Consider the following 20,009-nt stretch of genomic DNA (forward strand, 5'->3'; position numbering starts at 1 on the left):
TGGGCAACCAACCACATTAAGTAACGCCTAACGAGGTTTCCGAAGAAACATGTAAACGTTAAGAAAATGTTCGCACAGTACCGTAGGCTCCGAATTTTCCCACGGTACGAAGTATTTCGGCTATGTGAATTCAGTTATAACCGATCTCAAACACATCCTACACTTTCTTAACGGATGAATGAGGATGTTACGTGAAGCATTCTAACACTCGCTTCGTGCATTTCGAGTAAGTAGTAGCAGCTCTATGGATTTCGTGGGAAGTTCCCACGTTATGCATCTAACAGGTTGGGGTAGGTCAAGTCTTTGTATACCTTTTTTACACCACTTTTGATTCCTTCGACTAATTTCTCATACAATAGAAGAATTTTTCTACCTCTTCACTTTTCCCTCTTGTTTCTTTATATTTCTGTCGACGTTTTCATTTTCTTATCAGCGGTAAAGTTCATTACTCACGTAGGTTGTGCGATGACTGTTTTTGTTAACCATAACCGCGATGCATCGTAATAGTAATAATATCGGTATCAATAATAATAACAACGACAACAACAACAACAATAATAATAACAATAATAATAAAGTTAAGATCCTCACTGTCAGCACGATTTAAGTGGTTCACTTTGTTTCCGGCAGCGTTGGAAAAAAAGATATTACTATTTGTCATCAGGTGCGATCTAATCAGCCGTTTCCTCAAACTAAACTGGTGGTTGTGATAAAAGGAAACCTACGTCATTCCGATTGTTGGAATTCCGAAGCTTCGACAGATTTATTTGTTGATGCGAAACGACACTTCCTTGAAAGTGTTAATTAAAATCTCGCGCGGAATTGGATATAAATTTCGAAATTAATTATTCGGTCCCGCCACGCCTCCTAGAGCATATGTATAGTATTTGTTTAATAACCCTCGACCGTCCTAAGAGGCCGTATTGAGTAACGTAGGGTAGGACGAGTACTATTCGCGGGCGATAATCACAAAGTTGAAAAAAATTCCGAGAATTCTGACAGCGCATTTCTGGCGTCTGACGTCGTCGGTCGAGGGATCATGGGGACGAGGAAACTGAAAGAAACGAGTAAAAAATCACAACGAAACGCGGCGACGTACATACATTCATAGTATTCATACGTCAAACGTTGTTTGCCCGTCACTCAGTTGTTACCAAGAACAGCATGCAGGCGTAGATAGACCTCGATGAAAATCGTGTATAAAATAAATTTATAAAAAGGTATTAAAAAAAAAAGTATCTATGTACCTAAACGATAAACGTAGTGAAACAAAAATAGAGCGAGGGAGAGGACTCACCTAACTTGTCCTAGAGACCCCGTAGTTCCACACCCTTTTGCGATCGGCAATGAAAATTCATAGGCGAACGGCACCACAGTTTCAACACTCGATGAACTCACACTGCACCGGCATCGGGTTTATTGTAAAAAAAAAAAAAAATACAACTAATCGATGCGTCGAACGGTTACAAAACTACGCGTTTGTATGTTTCAAACACAAGACGTACGTAGAGTACGGAAGGTACGATATCAACCAGCGAAGATACACATCCCGACTCTGATTACTGTGAACAAGTGATCTCGATTCCTCGATACGTCACGTCCGCGCCGTAGATGCTGGCGCCACAGGATAGATTTTACATAACCTTGTCGTGAAAAAAAAAAAAGACTCGCTTCGCGACAACCGCCGCAGATTAATATGACTTTGAAGCTGTGCGAGATCTTATTTTTCTCTCCGATATATCGGAACGAGCAAGACAGCGTCTCGGAGCACGGCGGATATGTTCTCTCGCGTCGGTTTATTACTGTCAAAGTGTCGACTGACCTAACCTCTCCCTCCCAAGTCCCGCTCGAGCCACCGCTCAAGTCGAATATCGACCGCGACCCCCTCCCTCCGCCCTCCGGCCCCTCCCCCCGCCGTCAAGTGACTAACTTCGTTCGCAACGTATTTGCCGCGACGCCAGTTGCGTGTTGGCCGATGCTGATGCCTTGTGCATCGCCTTGTGTGCGTCTGGTATGCGTAACTCGTAACGTGATACATGCGCCCTGGCTGACTCGCTACGCGCGCTGACCCGTTCTTTGTAACCGTTTGCACGAGCCGCCGATGGTCACGGACGAAAGAAAACATACGTCTACTTACTTTACGAAAGCTCTAATTTGATGTCAATAACTGTTATTTGATCTGTAAATTATTTTTACTGTACACTTCTTTGTCTATAAAAGTTATGAGAATCGATATTCAGCGCATGAATTCTTTGTTCATCGTTAATTTATTATTTACCCCTTGTGTATAATATAATGTCACTAAATAAGGATTTTCTCAGCGGAGATACTGTTTGCCTTATGTGTGCATTTGTGCACTAGTACACAGTCGTTATCTTAGGTTTCTGGTGCAGTTATACTACATGCAGTTTTTACATGCACCATGGACATAGAGCGTGGATCACGCATACGGCGCTGACGTGTCCGGAAATGCGAGAGAGACAGAGCTATACCAGTGTATAGTAGAGATCAGTGATACCAACATCTCTTCCTATACTAACTGGATACCGTGTTATTTTCTTTGTTGCGTGTAGTCAATTTATCCATTACCGCGGGTAATTCAAATAATCATCGAAATATATTTTGTGGAAAACCGTGGAAATTGCTTTAAAAGGAAATAGTATTCGAGGGATTCTCTATTTGAAATATTGTGCTGAAGTTTTAATCGTTTAATTATTTATAATAAAAACAAATTTACGTGAAAAAATAAAAAATATGAAATATACGCGGACGACATAACTAGGTTGACTGAAGAATATATCAGTTATATCATCATGGTACTGAAGAATATTTCTTCAATCAAATTATTCTTGTTACAGATTGTCAAACTATGTCAATGTATCGTTTCACAATTTGTAACAAGAATGATCAATAAAAAAATAATGGACCTTTGACCAGACTTCTAAATTTCATTCACAATTGAAGTTATGTAAATGTAAACTGTCTCTATTTCGGACGTCCATTTGGCACAGTTGTAGACATACTCCATAATTCTGCACTCTAAATTGATTAATTGGATACAATTCCAAAGGCGAGTGTTTCAAATGGATGTTGCTAAACTTCGGTCGAAATCCTGCTAGCTATTAATAGATTGAAATTGGATCACTTATCAAAGTTTAGTCAGGATAATTGATCGAAAGCATCCTATCGGGGGATTCCTTACTTGCAGAAATTAATGATTCTGGAAATGACTACGAAGTCTAGTTTTGTTCTGAATATTCCTCTCCACGGCAATTATCTAGTGAATATCTCTTTTACGAATAAGAGCCTGCACATTGGGATGTTTTAGAGTAAATGAAGAAATATCCTAGCAGGGTACATCTTTTCTATTTGGTTTGCTTGTAGCTACGTCACATAATGGTTACAGAACATGGATCTTTGCTGCTTATGTGGATATATAGCTTGGAGACTTAATTAATGCGATACATCTCTGTGATATCGAGATCGGATATTTTTCCAATAAGGAATTTTTCATTCATGATTTCAAGTTTCTGTAAAAATCTTGACTGCAGAAAGAAATTAGCTCCTTAAAATGGCGGTGTAATAACAAGAGAATCGAAACTAATGTTATTAGCATGATATTCGTAATTAGAAAATACCCATGATGCTTCATTTCACCCGCGACTAAACCGAATGGACAAATAGGAGAACATTTTAAAGATTTTAATATTTCATTTCATTAACTTTTTTCGTTCGATTCGTAACTGCTCACTGACAATCCGAGGACTTTGATATCAATTTTAATTTAAAACTGTACAATCTCCGGTATGATATCTTAAGCACAAACGAAGTAACCATTCGTACTATAGAGTGAGCCTACACGGGGCACTTCAGACATGCCGAATGTGCTTTTGCTGCGAATTTTTCGAAATAAATTGAAGTGTCCGAAAAAGTTTTTGAGGGACGCTGAAGTTGCGCGATAAAGGTCAGATTTAGGACTTTCTCCTTTGTTATACCGTCGCTAGAGTCGTACAGTTCGACCTCCTAATAGTTCTGGGCAGGGTTGAAAAGGCAAGAGTTTTTCTACGAATGGTTATTTCCCACTACGTACCGCTCGCCAGCGAGACATTTGTACTTGTCTCTCAATACTCCTAAAAAAATTGCCGAGCCTCGAAAATTTCTTCAGACATTTAAATTTTTTCCGAATAATTCGGGACACGCAAAAATCTGGCTTATTTATAGTGTCTCGTACAGATCCCACGCTTTAGAATAGACACAGCGAAGAATAAAATGATAAAAAGCCGGTCGATTAGATTAGAAATGATAGTATATTTGTACAGCTAATGACAAAGATTGTGTTTTATTGTAAGAATGAAAACATATATGGTTGGTGAACACAAACCTTTATTCATTTGTTCATTTAAAGCTTTACTATTTTAAACATAGTTGCCACATATATAGTCATAACAAAATTGCAAAAATTATTTAATATCATATGCGTTTTCGTACAAACAAAACTGCATGTATAAGATGGTACAAAAGACTTCGTTTAACAACATCGACCATTTCACCGACGCTAAGAATTTATTACCGGACCAAAATTTGCAGTGTGGTTTGTGTCTCTGTCACATTTTTAACATTCATCATCTACTTGTGCATGATGGATGCATATCAGTCACTCCCGATACCTTCTTTTTGTAGCTACCTGCATTGATCTTTTTTCGATGGGTATTTAGGTTTACCAATCCCAAGAACATCAGTCTAGTCTCCTTGCAGAATCAAATATTAAAAATGTAAACAGTCCCTAAATATATATTCTACATATCATTTTAATAATAATATTGGCATACATATGCCAGCTACTGCAGTTCTACATAGCTCAAAGCCAAACAATTGTTTTTATGTTTAAACATTTTTCACTACTAATCTGTATTAAATAATAAATACGATATCCACTTTTAATGTCAATTTTTTAAATCATTATCCATCGACGCAGATCTATATCATTAGTCCAATAGAAATGTTATTTTCGTACTATATTGTTTCATAGTTACTTTGCAGTAAGCTTACAATACTCCATATCGCTTTTAAAGTGTATCGAACTATTGTTGAGTCAAATCATTAGGAATACCTTGAAACTTTGCGCATATTCTTTTACAAAAACCTATAAATAAGACGCATCTTGAACTCGTAACAATTCTGACTTGCTTAAATATATCAAACCATATTGAAACCAACAATAAATACTAAAGCAATTACTCCTACTTATAAGCACCACAAACATTTTAATAATTCGCAATGGAATTAATTTTTCAGTAGAAACCATTTCCCTCACAATCGTATTTTCAAATTTTTGGAGGTTTCAAACATTTTGCGTATCACAGATATTACTTTCAAGAAAGAAACAAAACTTAAACAAGTCGCCAAAACGTTATTACGTAAAATATTACAATACCGTAGAACAGAAATGTTATTTGAGCAGAGAAAAGGTTTGTTCTACTACTGAACAACGTGTGAATTAAAATGCAAACATTTCCTGGATGATTCAAAAACCACACAGTACGTTTGTATCGACCAATCAATATAACGTTTAATACATTAGTGAGCGCCGTCTAGTGTGATGTATTCCCTACTGATTTAAACTAACAAAAGTTAATCAATAAAGTCAACGTAGTTACTTGTTAGAAGACACTTTAAGCAATCTCAAAGACCAATAATAGCTCTTCTAATTTTAAGGATTTTCCTAATGTGAAAATAATAACTGAATACAATCTTAAATACGATCTGGTTAATAGTTGACTACAGGATTGTTCAAACCCAATTAAATATACATAAAGAACTAATGTTATTGTGGATAAATAAGTTTTAGGATGCATCTGCGTTTTCACATGCATTTATTGGTGAAAAATAAAACAAAATGCTAATCTAACATTACCAAATACCGAATAAGAAAGCTATTACTCTTAAAATCAAAATGTATTACTATTCGTTGGAATTGAATTGAATAAAAGAGTTCTGGGATATAATGAAAGCTTAATTTTTCGCTTAGAGATCGAATAAACCAGCTGTACGCGTTTTTTATTTTTTTTTATTTATTTTTTTTCTTGTGTCTGATAGAATGCTGAAACATACTAACAGAGAAGCGTGTGTTCAGCGAATACGATAATTGCATAGAAATCTTTTAGTTAACTAGAAATCTGTAAGTATAAATACAGCTTGACGTATAATAATTATGTTATTAGAATATTGCTGCAAGATTTTTCTCTCTTTTTTGTTTTATTCTTTTTTTTCAACTTCGACTTTGTCAGGGCACTACGAGAGTGTCGTTAGCTTAGACAATAATTTCAATATAGACTCACGAGAGAACGTGTATAAGCACAGTGTAATATTCTTAAAGCCTTATCACATATAGAGACACGTTAGGTCTGCGGAATTCAACATTTTCAAATACTTCTGAAACGGCTTTAATCTAGTTTTGTTTTTTCTTCCCTACATTGTGAAAAATTGGCCCATCCTTTGTGTCGTTCTCGGTCGCATCAAGTGCTAGATTACCTCGATAAGTATATGTGTGAAGAAAAGCTGATTTATTTTTCTCTGGATGGTAAACTGCTAATATAAGTATTAATTTTCCTACGCTCGCTAATACATTTCGGCAGATATTCAGTTACTTCAGTTACTTCCCAGACTGTTTGCATTTCCAGTTCGGAATATCTATTTGCTTTTATCGAAACTTGGATCAAGTCTGTATAATTAAATACAAACAATTCATAGTATCGTTCAGAATTACGCGTCGTAATGTAAGTTAGGAGAAGAAAGTTTAAAAAAAAATATAATCCTATGGCAAAGTGATATTCAATATTATTATGCACATCGAAATAAGCTAGCACTCTGTTCATTCGGATGAGGATTTGGTTCATTTTCGGGTGTAAGGTATATATTTTTTCTTGTTATCTGGGTAAGAATCAGTAAATCAGCTCCCTAGCAAATGCATCCTCCTTCGCCTTCGGCCTCTCCACCATTCTGCATCGGTGATTGATTCTGTAGGTCAACAGCTGCATTTTTGTTAAGGTGCATTTTGTGATTTTATACATTAAGCTTATACAGTATTTGAATATAGCCAATGGCAGTTATTTTAACTATCATAACCAGTGTAAAATCTATCTGTATTTTCATTTTGATTAATTATCAATTTCACTTTGATGAAATAGGCAGATGCAACAGTTCGCAGAGATTCACTTCACAACAAATTCAGAAAAAGTTGCAAAACAATTATGTCATGTTTAAATTAGGTAACATCAACACACATATACATACGCACACACGACACAGCCTCACAGGTCATGTAAAAAGCACCAGTTAAAGCAGGTCGCTTTGAATGGTTCGGAGACCTGCTTCAAGATACCTCCGCAGAAATATATAAAAAAAACTAGTATGTCAGTATGCATCAAGATGAGCATGTATGTAATTTAATTTTCCATCTCAGTTGAGCGAAATATGCCACACAGTAAACTCATGATACACACTGTGATGGATGTCACAAGCAACTCGTACGTCGATACAATGGAAATTCCACTCTAAGTTTGTTCAATGAAAATATGTGTAAAATAAATAATATTTTCGGATCGTAGATTGCATGATTACGCATCACCTTAATAAAATATTCTGGCATATGCAGCACTTGTGTCAATTTTTTATGACAAAGGGTTACTAACGTCTAAGTGATACATCTATAAGATGTGTTCGAACATCTCTAGGCAACTACCGAAACCTCAGTATAATATGTATAAATTACTTGCACTCTGGCAACCTTCAATTTGGACGAAATTTTATAATAAAATCGGTTTTTTTACTTATATTATGTACACTGCTAGGAGTAATTTTTCAAACATTATTCTCAATTACGAGATCTTAGAAAATTGAATCATGATGGATGAAACTTTGAATCAAGTCTCATTAATTAGATCATGAAAAATATGTCAAAATATATGCAAATACATTCGTCTAAATGCTATTTTAGTACTTAAATTTTGTTATGAAAAAGTCATCCGAATTGAACGTAATCAGAATTTTATCATAAACTATTATTTTGCCATCACGTATAATTATGACACGTTTATCTGCTATTGTTGAAAAGCATATGAATTATACAAAAATACGGTAAAAAAATTGGACGGAGCACACCCCAATAATATATTTAAGGCAAAATTTGCAGTGATTAATAACACCAATCCTGCAAGTCCTAGTTAATGAGAAATGTAATTATTGAAATATTTCACATTAAACAATTTCTCGTAACTTGAATGGATGGACCCCTAGAGTAAGAGTAATAAAAATTATTCATCTACTTCGTTGGAAAAAAATCGTCTTCAGGAAAAACGGGGAAATAAATAATGGAAATTATTAAATCAAAATAAAACCATGTAATTTAATGTTTGAGTGAGTTTTTATATAAATTAAAAGATTACAATAATAGTAATTAACAAAAATGACATTAACATAACTAACAGGGTCTCCAACGACAGGGATATTAAAAATTATCTAATAATTCCATACTAACATTCGTCAGGTCTTGACAGTAGCAAAAAAAGTCACTATTTCCTGCTCAGCAGATATTAGATGCATAAATTTTTGCATTTGTTTAATTGAGTGGCTTTCATTTATACTTGATAATGACTCGACAGTTTCTTGAAAAGTTTTATTAAAATTTGTTATATTTTATCATGTATTGCGACATTCGGAGTCAAATTCGAACAACGCTAAGGATCACATTTCAAAGTAAAAATTTCAAACAACACTCATGGCTGCTTTCGTCATAAATCACGTCTTCACTCGGAATTGATTTGAACTATACATACCCGAGTAAATCATTGTATATTTGCAGACTTTTTCAAAATTCTTTAGGTTTATGAAGTTTTCTAAATTTTTCTCGTCGTCAGAGACACTGTTAAACTAATGATATTATTTCACCAAGATTGCTTGTATGTTTTTTTTCCACCTTTCTACATGTCGTTTATATTATTTACAATTCTGGGCTGGGCAGTTTTTTTTAAATTATTTTTCTTGCCACACATGTTTCTATCCACCCGAATTAATTTAACTTTGATGCGGTAAAAAACGATTTTCCAAGCAGCAAAAAGAATACTGTGAACAGGTTTTCCATAGATTATTTTCATACCACCGTAAGAAATTACTTGATACAGTAAGAAATGTAGTATATGCATGTATAATGATCTATATTATCTGAAATCGAGAGAACAAAATAAAGATCTGATGCAAAAACTGTACTTTACTGGTGAATCGATATTAAGTATTTTTCTCATATCTGCTAATGAATTAATAATCTATTAGTTTTTTTTTATAGTCCGTTACTCTTTTGTCATTTCGATTAGAAATTGTTTTATGTAACTGCAAAACATGTCCGCATTCTAGATGAATCACAGTTTGTGCATTCGGTTTAATTGCACCAGTCGCAAGGATTCTTGAGAGAAATTTAATTCTAATACAGTGTCACTTTTTGTAACTTACGCTACAACTAAACCGAATGGACAAACTGTACATGCATAACGGCAAAGTTTTTCTCTTATTGCTATTTTATATTATTCTGACCAAATTTCAAAAATCTGCTTTAAAATCTGATGTAAACAGAATTCTGAAATTTGGATTGGGATGGAGTCATGACTACGTTTACACAATATGTAACTGCAATCCGATTTTTATACATAATAAATAACTCAATTAGCTGATAATTGAACCTGGCAGATACACTGGGGGGGGTTATGAAATGATTTTCATAGAATAAAACTCTTCGCGTCGGTTTATAAGATTGTCCACAATTATTGGAAAAGGTGTTGATAATCTGATTATAATCACAATACAGATGATGACACATCTTTTCTTAGGTGTAAAAAAAAATCACATTCATACTGAAATTTTCATTTATGAGAAAAAATGTTGGTTCTTGCTTTTATTAAAAGCTGGTGTCATTATTTCTTCCTTTACTTCAATCTCAATTCTCAGTTTTTTTATTTGTCATTTATGTACAACTTTCTGTCGAATATTCCCAACTAATAATCATTATTTCAAAGCTTGCTTCCTAGTTTAATGCGTAATTCTTTCACGGCGCAAAACGATATCAATCACGTAATCATAGATTTTATTGCTTTCGAAAGTTGAATAGATTTCCTAAAAATTACAAAATACAACAAACCAAATTTTCGATAACCTTCAAAGAAGGTTCAGGAAATTTGTAGTCTGTACAAAGTTACTACCAAAATGTTGAGCATGATCTTGTCAATGTCGTATCACGTTCTCAGTGCAACGAATGACTATGTATACCTAAGTACGGTCGATTTTGTTCCCTAAATATTGATCTAGGAATAAGATTGGTAACTTTACCGATGTTTACACAAGCGCCACTCCGGATTTTATTTCTGACCTGATGAAATTAGGTGTCTCAGAATCGATTGTAATCAGATGTATCTAGCATGGACACAAAGAACGTTATTGTTATATCTCGGTTTCATTAGTGTTATGATATGTTGTTATAAATCATATTTATATAAATTCGACGTATATTTGTAGAAATTTTTTTTATACAGCTTCATATTACTATTACTACAATAGGTGTACTGCATTATGTTATATTATCATAGTTTCTGATAATTTCATACAAATGATTCTCTTTTCTACAATTCCACAAGTACTTGTGCTCTTCTGATCTTATTCTTTTAAAACTATTCATAACATTGAAAAAATTTATATGAATTGAAGAAAAAAATAAAATAAAAATACGCAATAGTATAACATAAAGTTATATGATCATTTTTTTTTTCATCTAATTATAAAATCTACGTAGAGTGTGCTTTGTCACGAGAGTATTAATTTGATAGTTTTCAAAGCATTACCATGAAAATGTAACAGAGATATAATGCTTCTCGCATCCATGCTAGGAATGTATGTACATACATTCACCTCCCTAATTGCAATATTTCATTAGCAAAAGTAAAGCTCAGTTGTTCATAGTACATCTGCACGAACCAATATTATTTCGGAGACTTTTCATAGTTTCTATGAACAGTTTATTCACTGTACTGTTTAATTTCTAAACAATCGGATTTACTTCTAAAGCAATAGAACTTGTGCGCAATCGAATTATGTTTTCCTCATTGTGAGTGGTAAAATTACACAACAAGTAGCAAATTAAAATAACGGCTTTTAAATCATGCTGTAGAGTTCAGAATACTCTGACGAATTTTTTATATATTATTCAAATTAAATAATTACCAAGTCAGGAAGTTACGGTGGAGAAAATAATTTAAAAAATTAAAAACACAATATTTGATGAAATCCGAAGCTGAATTTTTTTTATAATAAGAAAATCTGATGACGAACGTGATTTTCCTACATGAACGTGTCAGCATCTTATTGTTAGCTCTCCTACTTATCTGTTAAACTCTTACAAATGGAAATGAGAAGTTTTGATTTTACGAAAATCTCATTACATCAAAAAGATCAATTGACGAAAAAAAATTTCAATCACAGCCATCAATCAGCTGTAGCTAAGATCCTGCTCGGTTGATTAATTTTTAATTTAGCATATCCCTTGACCAGGAATAGCTAAAAGTAAAAAAAAAAAAAAAAGTCACAACAAAAAAGTGCGATTATTGACTTCAAATAATAATAAAAATAACATATGATTCCACAACAAAAGATAGTTTACTTTGTACTAGTAATGGATTGTGGTCCTAAATGATTTGAAATTCTTGCTTTAATCCATGGTTTAGGTTCGCGATGTTCAACAGGATTAACTTGCTGGTGAAAAGACAACTAATCGTAAGAATGATATAAATAAATAGTACACTGAGTCATACAATTGAGTTGAGTAAAAGCAGTCATTGTGAGCTACCAACTGAGACTTATACTTATTATGCAATACAGTTACATGTTTTTTTTTTAAGTTTCATTTCGTGTGTTTAGCATTTGCATTTTTTTTTTTAAAAGTATTATCATTATTATTATTATTATTATTTTATTTTTTTGCATTACTTAAGTTATGTTGTGTAAAGGAACGTGGCTATATATCGTCGCATTCAAATTTGACTTAAGATTTTGATGGTGGAACAAATGTTTTAATTTAATTGAGTGTTTAATCTACCATTAGGACCAATGTTGGCTTAGCATGCACAACCACCTTCCGACGCCTTCAGTTCGATCGGCGTGTCCTTGAGAACTACCTCTTGCACTACAGGTTGGGAACGCATTAAGGAAAACACAAAAAATACAAAAGATAACGTAAAAAATAAGAAAACAGAATGAAAATAAACCTAGATCAGCGAGTGCCGACCTTATAATATAAAATAGTTGAAAATATTAAAAACGTTTGTACCAATTCGAACTTACTAACATCCCGCAAATAACTAACATTATGATAACACGTTATGATGGTACTCCGAGCTTACAGAATGTGCTAGATCGTTTGCAATTATTGATTAGGCCCGTTTTTTGTTTAGAAATCACAAAATGTAAATTTATGCTTGACACAAATGATGGACAAGGTAGAAACTGATGGGCTAAAAAAAATTAAATAAAGCAACTCCCACAAGCAAGCAAAAATTGAAAGGAAAAAGTAGTAAATAAAGTACTGTAAAAAAGCACAAATTATTTGTAATCCACAAGTGGCAATAATAGAACACCCTGTATCGGTGTATTATTATTCGTAATGAAATTGTCTGAAAAACGTGCAACTTTGTGTTTGAATAATTTCATGTAAAGGATACTGTCTTCTGGTGGTTTGTTTTCAGTGGAGTCCATACCAGGCAAAGCTGCAGCCACTCTTCTGAACAACTGAAAATTAACACAAGTATCCATAAACATTGGATGGCTCTCGAATCTTCAGAAGATTGTATCAATTTGTTCATTCGATAGTGTAGGAAAGAAAAATTAATTGGTGATTGTAAGAGACGTCGATTAAGCAATACCAGTATTTTCTGTGCAAAACGAAAGACGACCTTCTCAGATAAATTAATCTTAGCATTGTGAATACTATATTATTTTAGTGTGGAGAGTGGGCAGTTTTCGATAAATGTGAAAATTGTAGCGTGAGCTGCAAAGACGAGTGCTGTAATTACACGAATCAGGTATTGTCCATCGGCACGTCTGACACATGCTATTTTTTGCAATGCCTGTTAGTGAAGGTTTAATTTGAAAAGCACCAAAGGTGCACAGTCAGCGCAAAAAATTGGGGTTAGCTAACTTGTGCTCAATCACAGCGGTCAAATTGATTTGTTGGAAAGTGCACGTATGCCTACAAAGGCCTTACTGTGTAAAATATATTAATTTAATTGTGCGCATGTACCAACGCTGTTTTACCGCACTGCTCGAAAATGGGACACATTACGCACGCTTTAGGGGTTTCGAAAAGCGAACTTTCGAAGTAGGTTTGGGATTTTTTTTTTTGTTCGCTAGTCGAATGGTCTATTTTTTCGAGAATATGTTGAGCCAACAACAATCGGGAAATTCCAAAAATTATAGAAGTTATACTACTTTTAGCACATTGGTACATCTGGACTTGTGCTAGTAGTCACAGCCATCCGAGTTGCAAAAGCGACGAAAAAAGCCAGGATTGCCAGTAAAAATGAAAAAAAAAAAAAAAATATTCGAGACGTTGCTAAGCAGAAGAACTATCATTTTTCTTCCCTTATTCGTTAGTTTTATCCTGTTACGCTAAGTGTCAAAGGAAGAACCCACATATGGTACTGAACAAGATAGGCTGCACAAGATATTCCAGATACCTGATGGCAACTTCAATTACAAACTTAGAAAAGAGAGTAACCTCAAGAACCGAGGTTCGCGTCCATGTGAAATTTCAACATCTCCTTCATGAACCTGTTTTGTTCCAGGTATGCCAAAATCACGAGAATTTATTGTTTTTTGATTTTTTTTTTTTTAATAATTAAGTAGTAAAAAATAGATAAAACGGTAAACTTCGTACTTCGATTCTGTTTTGTGTTTCTCCAATTGTTGGTTTACAATATTCGCTTTGTTATAAAAAATCTCTGTCATTTCACTTCCCGTCGCTCAGACGAATCGTGGCGATGTATGCCAGACGCAAGCACACACAGCCAGACGATAAAGTAAATTCGTGATGACTCCGCCACATTTTTATATTTTTAAATAAAGGTGAAAATGTGAAAAAGCTTACAAAAAAAAAATGTGTATAATACAGCTATTACTGTTTTCGTAACCGCTTCGTAGAGAATTCATGTAAATTCTGAATCACGAGGGTATGTATACTCTTATTAGGTAAAGACATGATATCTTGACTCGATTTTCAACCATCTGTAAAGTGACTATCATATACAGTTTGGTTTTGATACTACAATAAAACTGATGATAAAGGATTTGCATGTTAATAGCAATTTAAACTCTTGTACCTGTTTCACATTGTAGCCAGCTTTAGCACTGGTCTCAATGAACATAACGTTTAGTTCCTTTGCCTTTCGTTCTCCCTCTTCTGTGGAAACTTGTCTTTTGTCACTTAAATCAGTTTTATTGCCTACTAGCATTATGATGACGTCGCTACCTCGTTCCGTCCGAACATCGTCGATCCATTTGGATGTTTGGTGAAAGGAGTTAGCATCTATGAACAACATGAATGAATAATTAGTTCGTACTCTAATCTCTAGTTCACCTGAAAATATTGGGGCTGCACTAATTTTAGGTACGAAATCATATTATTATTCTATGACATTGTGTTTGATTTTTTCCTGCAATTTTATTAAAAAATATTAATATTTTGAATTAATAACGTTAATATGATAGTGAACAGGGGAAATTGATACTCTTTATTAATTTCACTATGAGATTGTTATGCATTGAGAATTTATTAAATTACTATATTCGTAACCTACACAGATCACTTTAAAACTAAAAAAATAGAAAACACTTGAATTATAAAAAGAGGCTTATATGTTGATGCTTAATTTCGAATCATGTTAGAGTGGTTGAAAATCACTCAAATTCGTTCAACTTCACTCTAACATGGCCCATTTTATTGAGAAGACTATTTTTTACAAATTCACTGAAATAGATTTTGTTTTTTTTCTCAGTACTTAATTCAATATTGCCATTTATTGGCCTTAGTCAATATTACTGCAATTTTGAAAAGTTATATATTTAATGATGCCAATATAATAAAATAAACCGTATTTAGTGAGTAGGTACAAATTAATCTTCTGAATAAAATCAGTTGTAATCACAGAATGAAATCGAATACATCTACTAGATTTTTTTATCATTTTGAAAGGATTTGAAATGAACCATCGATTCCTAAGCCTCTGTTTAAAATTCCGGTATTTCTTATTTTTGGATTTTTAAGAAGATTTTATCTTCTATCAACTTACTAGTGATGTCATACACCACTACAGCAACAGTCGAGTCTCTAATATAACTAGGAATGAGGGAACGGAATCGCTCCTGTCCGGCGGTGTCCCACAGCTGCAGTCTAACTGTTCGATCTTCAAGATACATAGTTTTACTCAAAAAATCAATTCCTATCGTCGCCTGCAAAAAACAAAAAAAGTTTATGAAATAAGGTGTAGAGCAATGATTACGAATGGTATTGGTATTTTCAAATGTAACAAACATGGATTGACATCAAGTGAAAACGAAATTCAATCGCTATATTTCAGAAATGCATATGTAGACAGCGTACAGAATGTAAAAAAAAAACAAGTGGTCAATTTGGCTGACTTTGATAGACCAGCCTAGGAAATTCCTGCTTTGATGCATTTCGAGCCCATAAAATATTAACAAGTGAGATACATGTTTTTTTTTTAACATCATTATTTAAATAACTAGAGAACTATTCGACCATTGAATTCCAAAATTTAGTTATTTCTAAGCTGTTGAATAATTATAATAAATTTTCTTATTCTTTTTATATATTCTTGTCATTTTACTCAGTCAAAACAGAAATGGTAAGTTAAAACGAAAGACTAGATTTGAAATGGAAGAAATGTTCGAACGAATATAAAAATAAAATTACCAATAATCGTTATACATTCATCAGCTGGACTACCTACGCTGCTTTGCTTTTTGAATTCATATGTAAAAGGACCTTGTATCCATAAAATTTATAAATAAAATGAAATAAATTTAAATGTTATTGAATCGCAGTTATAAACAATTTTCAGTACATTGACGTTGTAAGGAATGGTAGGCTGAAAAAAACAAACTCTAAAACTCGATGCAGATATTTACAATTTTAGCAACAGCTTGAACCAATATTTAAATACGGCGCCAATGTCAATTGATCGTTTGAAATGCAATCGAGTTTTGAACTGAATAAAGCTGAATATTTCAAGAAAAAATGCATCTTGAATCGATACTATAACATTTCATTAATAAATTCTAATATTGCAGAAATTATTAAGGTGCCGTTCAAGAATTGCAACACTGTGTACTGAAATAACAACTATGACGAAAATGCAGATAAGTGTTTCGTTCATTACCAGGAATTCGAAAATTTCAAAAACTAGCACCAAAAATAAAGTCACACGATATTGAAATGTCAGCTAACATAAGAAATAAAATCTACAAAATTCCAAGTATTTAAAATAACACCTTATCTTCGTGTTGAATAGTGATCGATATCTAGCTTTCGATCAAATAACCCTAGGCATGGAAATTTTTTGCGACTTGAAATGTATGCTAATTGTGAATTGATAGACTCAAGAGACAATTATCATCGATTGATAAATATAGCTCTGGACAAGTGCCGGTGTTTAACTCTCGAAAAGAAATAAAATCGTTTAATACTGTGATAGAGAAAACTGAGTCATCAAATGATTAATCAAAATTGATCACATATACATTCAAATATTACATTTCAATACTTCTGTAATCAATCATGGTTGAATTTACTTGTCAAAGCCTATCCTCGAACATTACTATTAGAAAAAGTCAATGTCTAGTCCTTTCTACTACCACTTCAGCTGACATTGGCCTCAGACACCTGTTATGTGGTTCTTCCAATGTGTTTCACATCTATGACACAATACTGATGTCTCTCCTAGGTCAAGATTAATGGGACAATGATGAATAGTCTTCGAATAACTATACCGAGTGAAAAACCAACATGCGAACAGTTCAATTAGCAGTAAATTTTGCTCATATCATTAAATTCAATTAAAAAACTACCACTGGGAAACTCTCTGTTGGTACGAGTTTGATCACCTATGTGAATAATTTACTCTTCAAAATATTTACTATTCAACTTGAAACATAAACAGATATCGGTATTTGTATTTAAATAACAAGGTAATGATAATGTAAAACTTGAGGTGAGAAGAATAATGTAATATCATCCTGTACATGGCCTACTCGTTCAATAAAAACGCAAAGTGAAAATACTAACATGAACATGACAAATCGGTTGAATCTCGTTTAGTGCTTCTATGCAAATTAATCGCTTCCTGTCTATCTATTATTTATGTGTATTCTAAACTAGTGATATAAATAGTGTCTTATACTTTTACAAGTAAGTAAAAGTGGTTACGAGTACTGAATAAAATTTGTAATTAATTTTCGCAGCGGGACTGTATAGTGGCCAAATGAAAACAAAAATTACAGAGATGGCTCCAACTATAATTATAATTATAAACATTTTAATACGCACCTGATACGTGTTGTCAAAGCTATCATACATAAACCTTGTGATGAGGGAGGTTTTACCAACTGCAAAAAGATCAAATTATTGAATAAAAATAACACGAAATAAAATTCTGATCATTTTATATATGATACTAAGAAATAGTTGACGTAGTCTGTAATTAATACTAATGCGTAGCCCGGCTGAATGAAAAATTTCTGGCGTGTTAAATAACTCGCAGTTAATTAATTCAAGATCAATAGCAAAAACAAGTTGAACTGTATTTGTTAACATCGAAATATTGAGAAGACTGTTTCATAATGCTGTGATCATTTTTCTGAAAAAATCAACTTTTAACAAATCACAAGGAAGATCAGTCATGATCTAAGGATCAAACATGCTGAGGTACATCGCCTCATACTACAATAATTGCCGATAATTACAAAGATGTGAACAAATTATTCCATTTATACAAAATTTACTGATTGTATATCATTTCATATTTCACCGTTTTTCATTATTGATGAGATATTTTGATGACGTTTGTCTAACAGAGTTATTTTCAAAACAGGGCAATAGTATTTCTTTCTGCAATTTTTTCTGAATAAAATTGAATTATTTTTGCCAAAAGTTTATGGGAATTTCCCCTGTCCATGCGTCAGAAATCACTAATCTCAATAATAATTAAAAACACTGAGAATTTGTATAAGTAAACTCAGAATATTTTGGCACCTAGGTCATTGTGTTGAAAAATCGTTATTTTTAATAGTCAAATAACACTTCTGGATATCAGAAAGGCTGATTTTAGCTTGCTTAAATGTGTTCATTTTTTGAGACAATAGATCAACATGAGTTCAATGTGTATTCACTTCATTTTTCAAAGTAAACTCACATCTTTCTCCCTAATTTGATGAAATTATGGATTAGTGAAAAATAGTTATTCATCATGCATCATACACTAAAAACTAGATAAATTAGACTATTAATTCATTGTATGTTGATGGCGTGAATTTCAATTGAGCGGGGCATAAAAAGCCGGTAACTACATGGCAGAATTGTTTTTTTGTTTTTCCATTGAGTAAGCAAGTAACTGTTCATGGAGAATCACATTATGCTTATTGTGGTTCAGGCAAGTTCAGAATAACTGTTCATTAATCTGTAAATTTCATCTCCCAGGAACTGTATTAATATGTAAATATGTACTTTAATGTGAACTAATACACACGACCATTATTATGAAAAGTCAAATATTATTAACCATGTCTTAATAAAGCAATTTTTTCCATGCATATAAAAAACAATATTCTTATAATTTCTTAATTTTTTGGCAAAATTTTCTGCTAACTTTTCACTAGTATTCAATCACTTTAGAAGATTTAAGTAGTTCAATAATATTAATATAGGATATGAAAAATGCTACTTTTTTTTTTGTTTCTCTTACAATTAGTCATTCGTACAAATAGAGTAGCTTATACTTGATAGTTAATCTTAGTTTATTTTTGCTGCCAGTTTACTATACCAATATTTATAATAGATAAATGCTAGAGATTCCAGATAAAAGGTCATTTCATATTTAAGCATTCAATTCTTATTCGTAACAAAAAAGAAGATGAAACAAAAAAAATCGATTGCTAGTATTAATGTAAATTTTCATTTACAGCAAAACAGAAAAAAAAAGCAATCACCGATATAATTTGATCCAGTGATATCGGTACAATAAGCTGTATTATTTATTTGTCCGATAAATAACGATATATAACAGCGATGCGAAGTATTATTGCAAGTACCGAATCGGATTTGAGACTCACGTCAGCTACGGCAGACGGACAGGGGAAAATATCGATTTATAACCTAGAACGTTATTGAAAATTCATGCGTAGTATAGATGTCTAAAGTTCAGTCTCCAACTGAGTGGTGGATAAGAAAAAAATAGAGAACTTAAGGGAAACTAAATTTAAATTCATTGAAATATGTGTCAAAATGCTCACCGCTCTGTTCACCAAGAAAAACGAGCTTGAATTTTCGCAGCGGGTTACCGAAATCACCCGAAGACGACATATTTTGAGGCTTCGTTTCACTTTGCTTGACACACAATAATCAAATCTCACTATATCGCGCCGTAGCCGATGGGAAAAGTCATTAATATTTCCAAATAACCATATAATTTGACAGATTCAACAGCCACTCCTTTCGGCACGGCAGCCACGTTTGACTGGGAAGTGACGTCACGCCACTGTGTTAACGCTTCGTTTCTCCATCACGCCAAAGTCCGACGATTTCGTTACTCGCCGCTAGATGACGATGTATAAACATCCCATGTGTCAAAATGTGAAAGGAGAATATGTACATACATGCATACAACCGCGGGTGGGACCAAAGA

At 33.2% G+C, this 20,009-nt stretch overlaps 2 protein-coding genes across 7 annotated transcripts in view; both read right to left on the minus strand.

Moving 5' to 3' along the window:
- The window catches only part of LOC124180003 (beta-arrestin-1), a 29,969-nt gene extending 28,115 nt beyond the window's left edge, over window positions 1–1,854 (minus strand). For 2 of the 3 annotated variants that reach the window (XM_046564965.1, XM_046564966.1), the window contains exon 1: window positions 1,298–1,853. The gene's annotated coding sequence lies outside the window, so the exon portion shown is untranslated. Of the gene's footprint in view, window positions 1–1,297 lie in introns of all 3 variants that reach the window. The other variant, XM_046564964.1, reaches the window with a different exon arrangement.
- Window positions 1,855–4,366: 2,512 nt separating this feature from the next.
- On the minus strand, window positions 4,367–19,861 carry LOC124181029 (ras-related protein Rab6). 4 transcript variants are annotated; one of them, XM_046567140.1, is made up of 7 exons: window positions 19,618–19,861; window positions 17,657–17,715; window positions 15,381–15,540; window positions 14,412–14,617; window positions 12,756–12,822; window positions 12,134–12,220; window positions 4,367–7,017 (listed from the first exon to the last, which is right to left on the minus strand). In XM_046567140.1, the coding sequence occupies exons 1-6, from the start codon at window positions 19,685–19,687 to the stop codon at window positions 12,153–12,155; spliced, it is 630 nt and encodes a 209-aa protein (XP_046423096.1). In that variant the 5' UTR covers window positions 19,688–19,861; the 3' UTR covers window positions 4,367–7,017; window positions 12,134–12,152. The 4 variants fall into 4 exon arrangements, with proteins under 4 accessions (XP_046423096.1, XP_046423098.1, XP_046423095.1 ...); XM_046567142.1 differs by having other exon boundaries at window positions 4,367–7,031; XM_046567141.1 differs by lacking the exon at window positions 4,367–7,017 and adding an exon at window positions 8,404–10,458.
- Window positions 19,862–20,009: the final 148 nt, after the last annotated feature.

Source organism: Neodiprion fabricii, chromosome 4 (assembly GCF_021155785.1).
Source record: "Neodiprion fabricii isolate iyNeoFabr1 chromosome 4, iyNeoFabr1.1, whole genome shotgun sequence".
Lineage (NCBI taxonomy): Eukaryota > Metazoa > Arthropoda > Insecta > Hymenoptera > Diprionidae > Neodiprion > Neodiprion fabricii.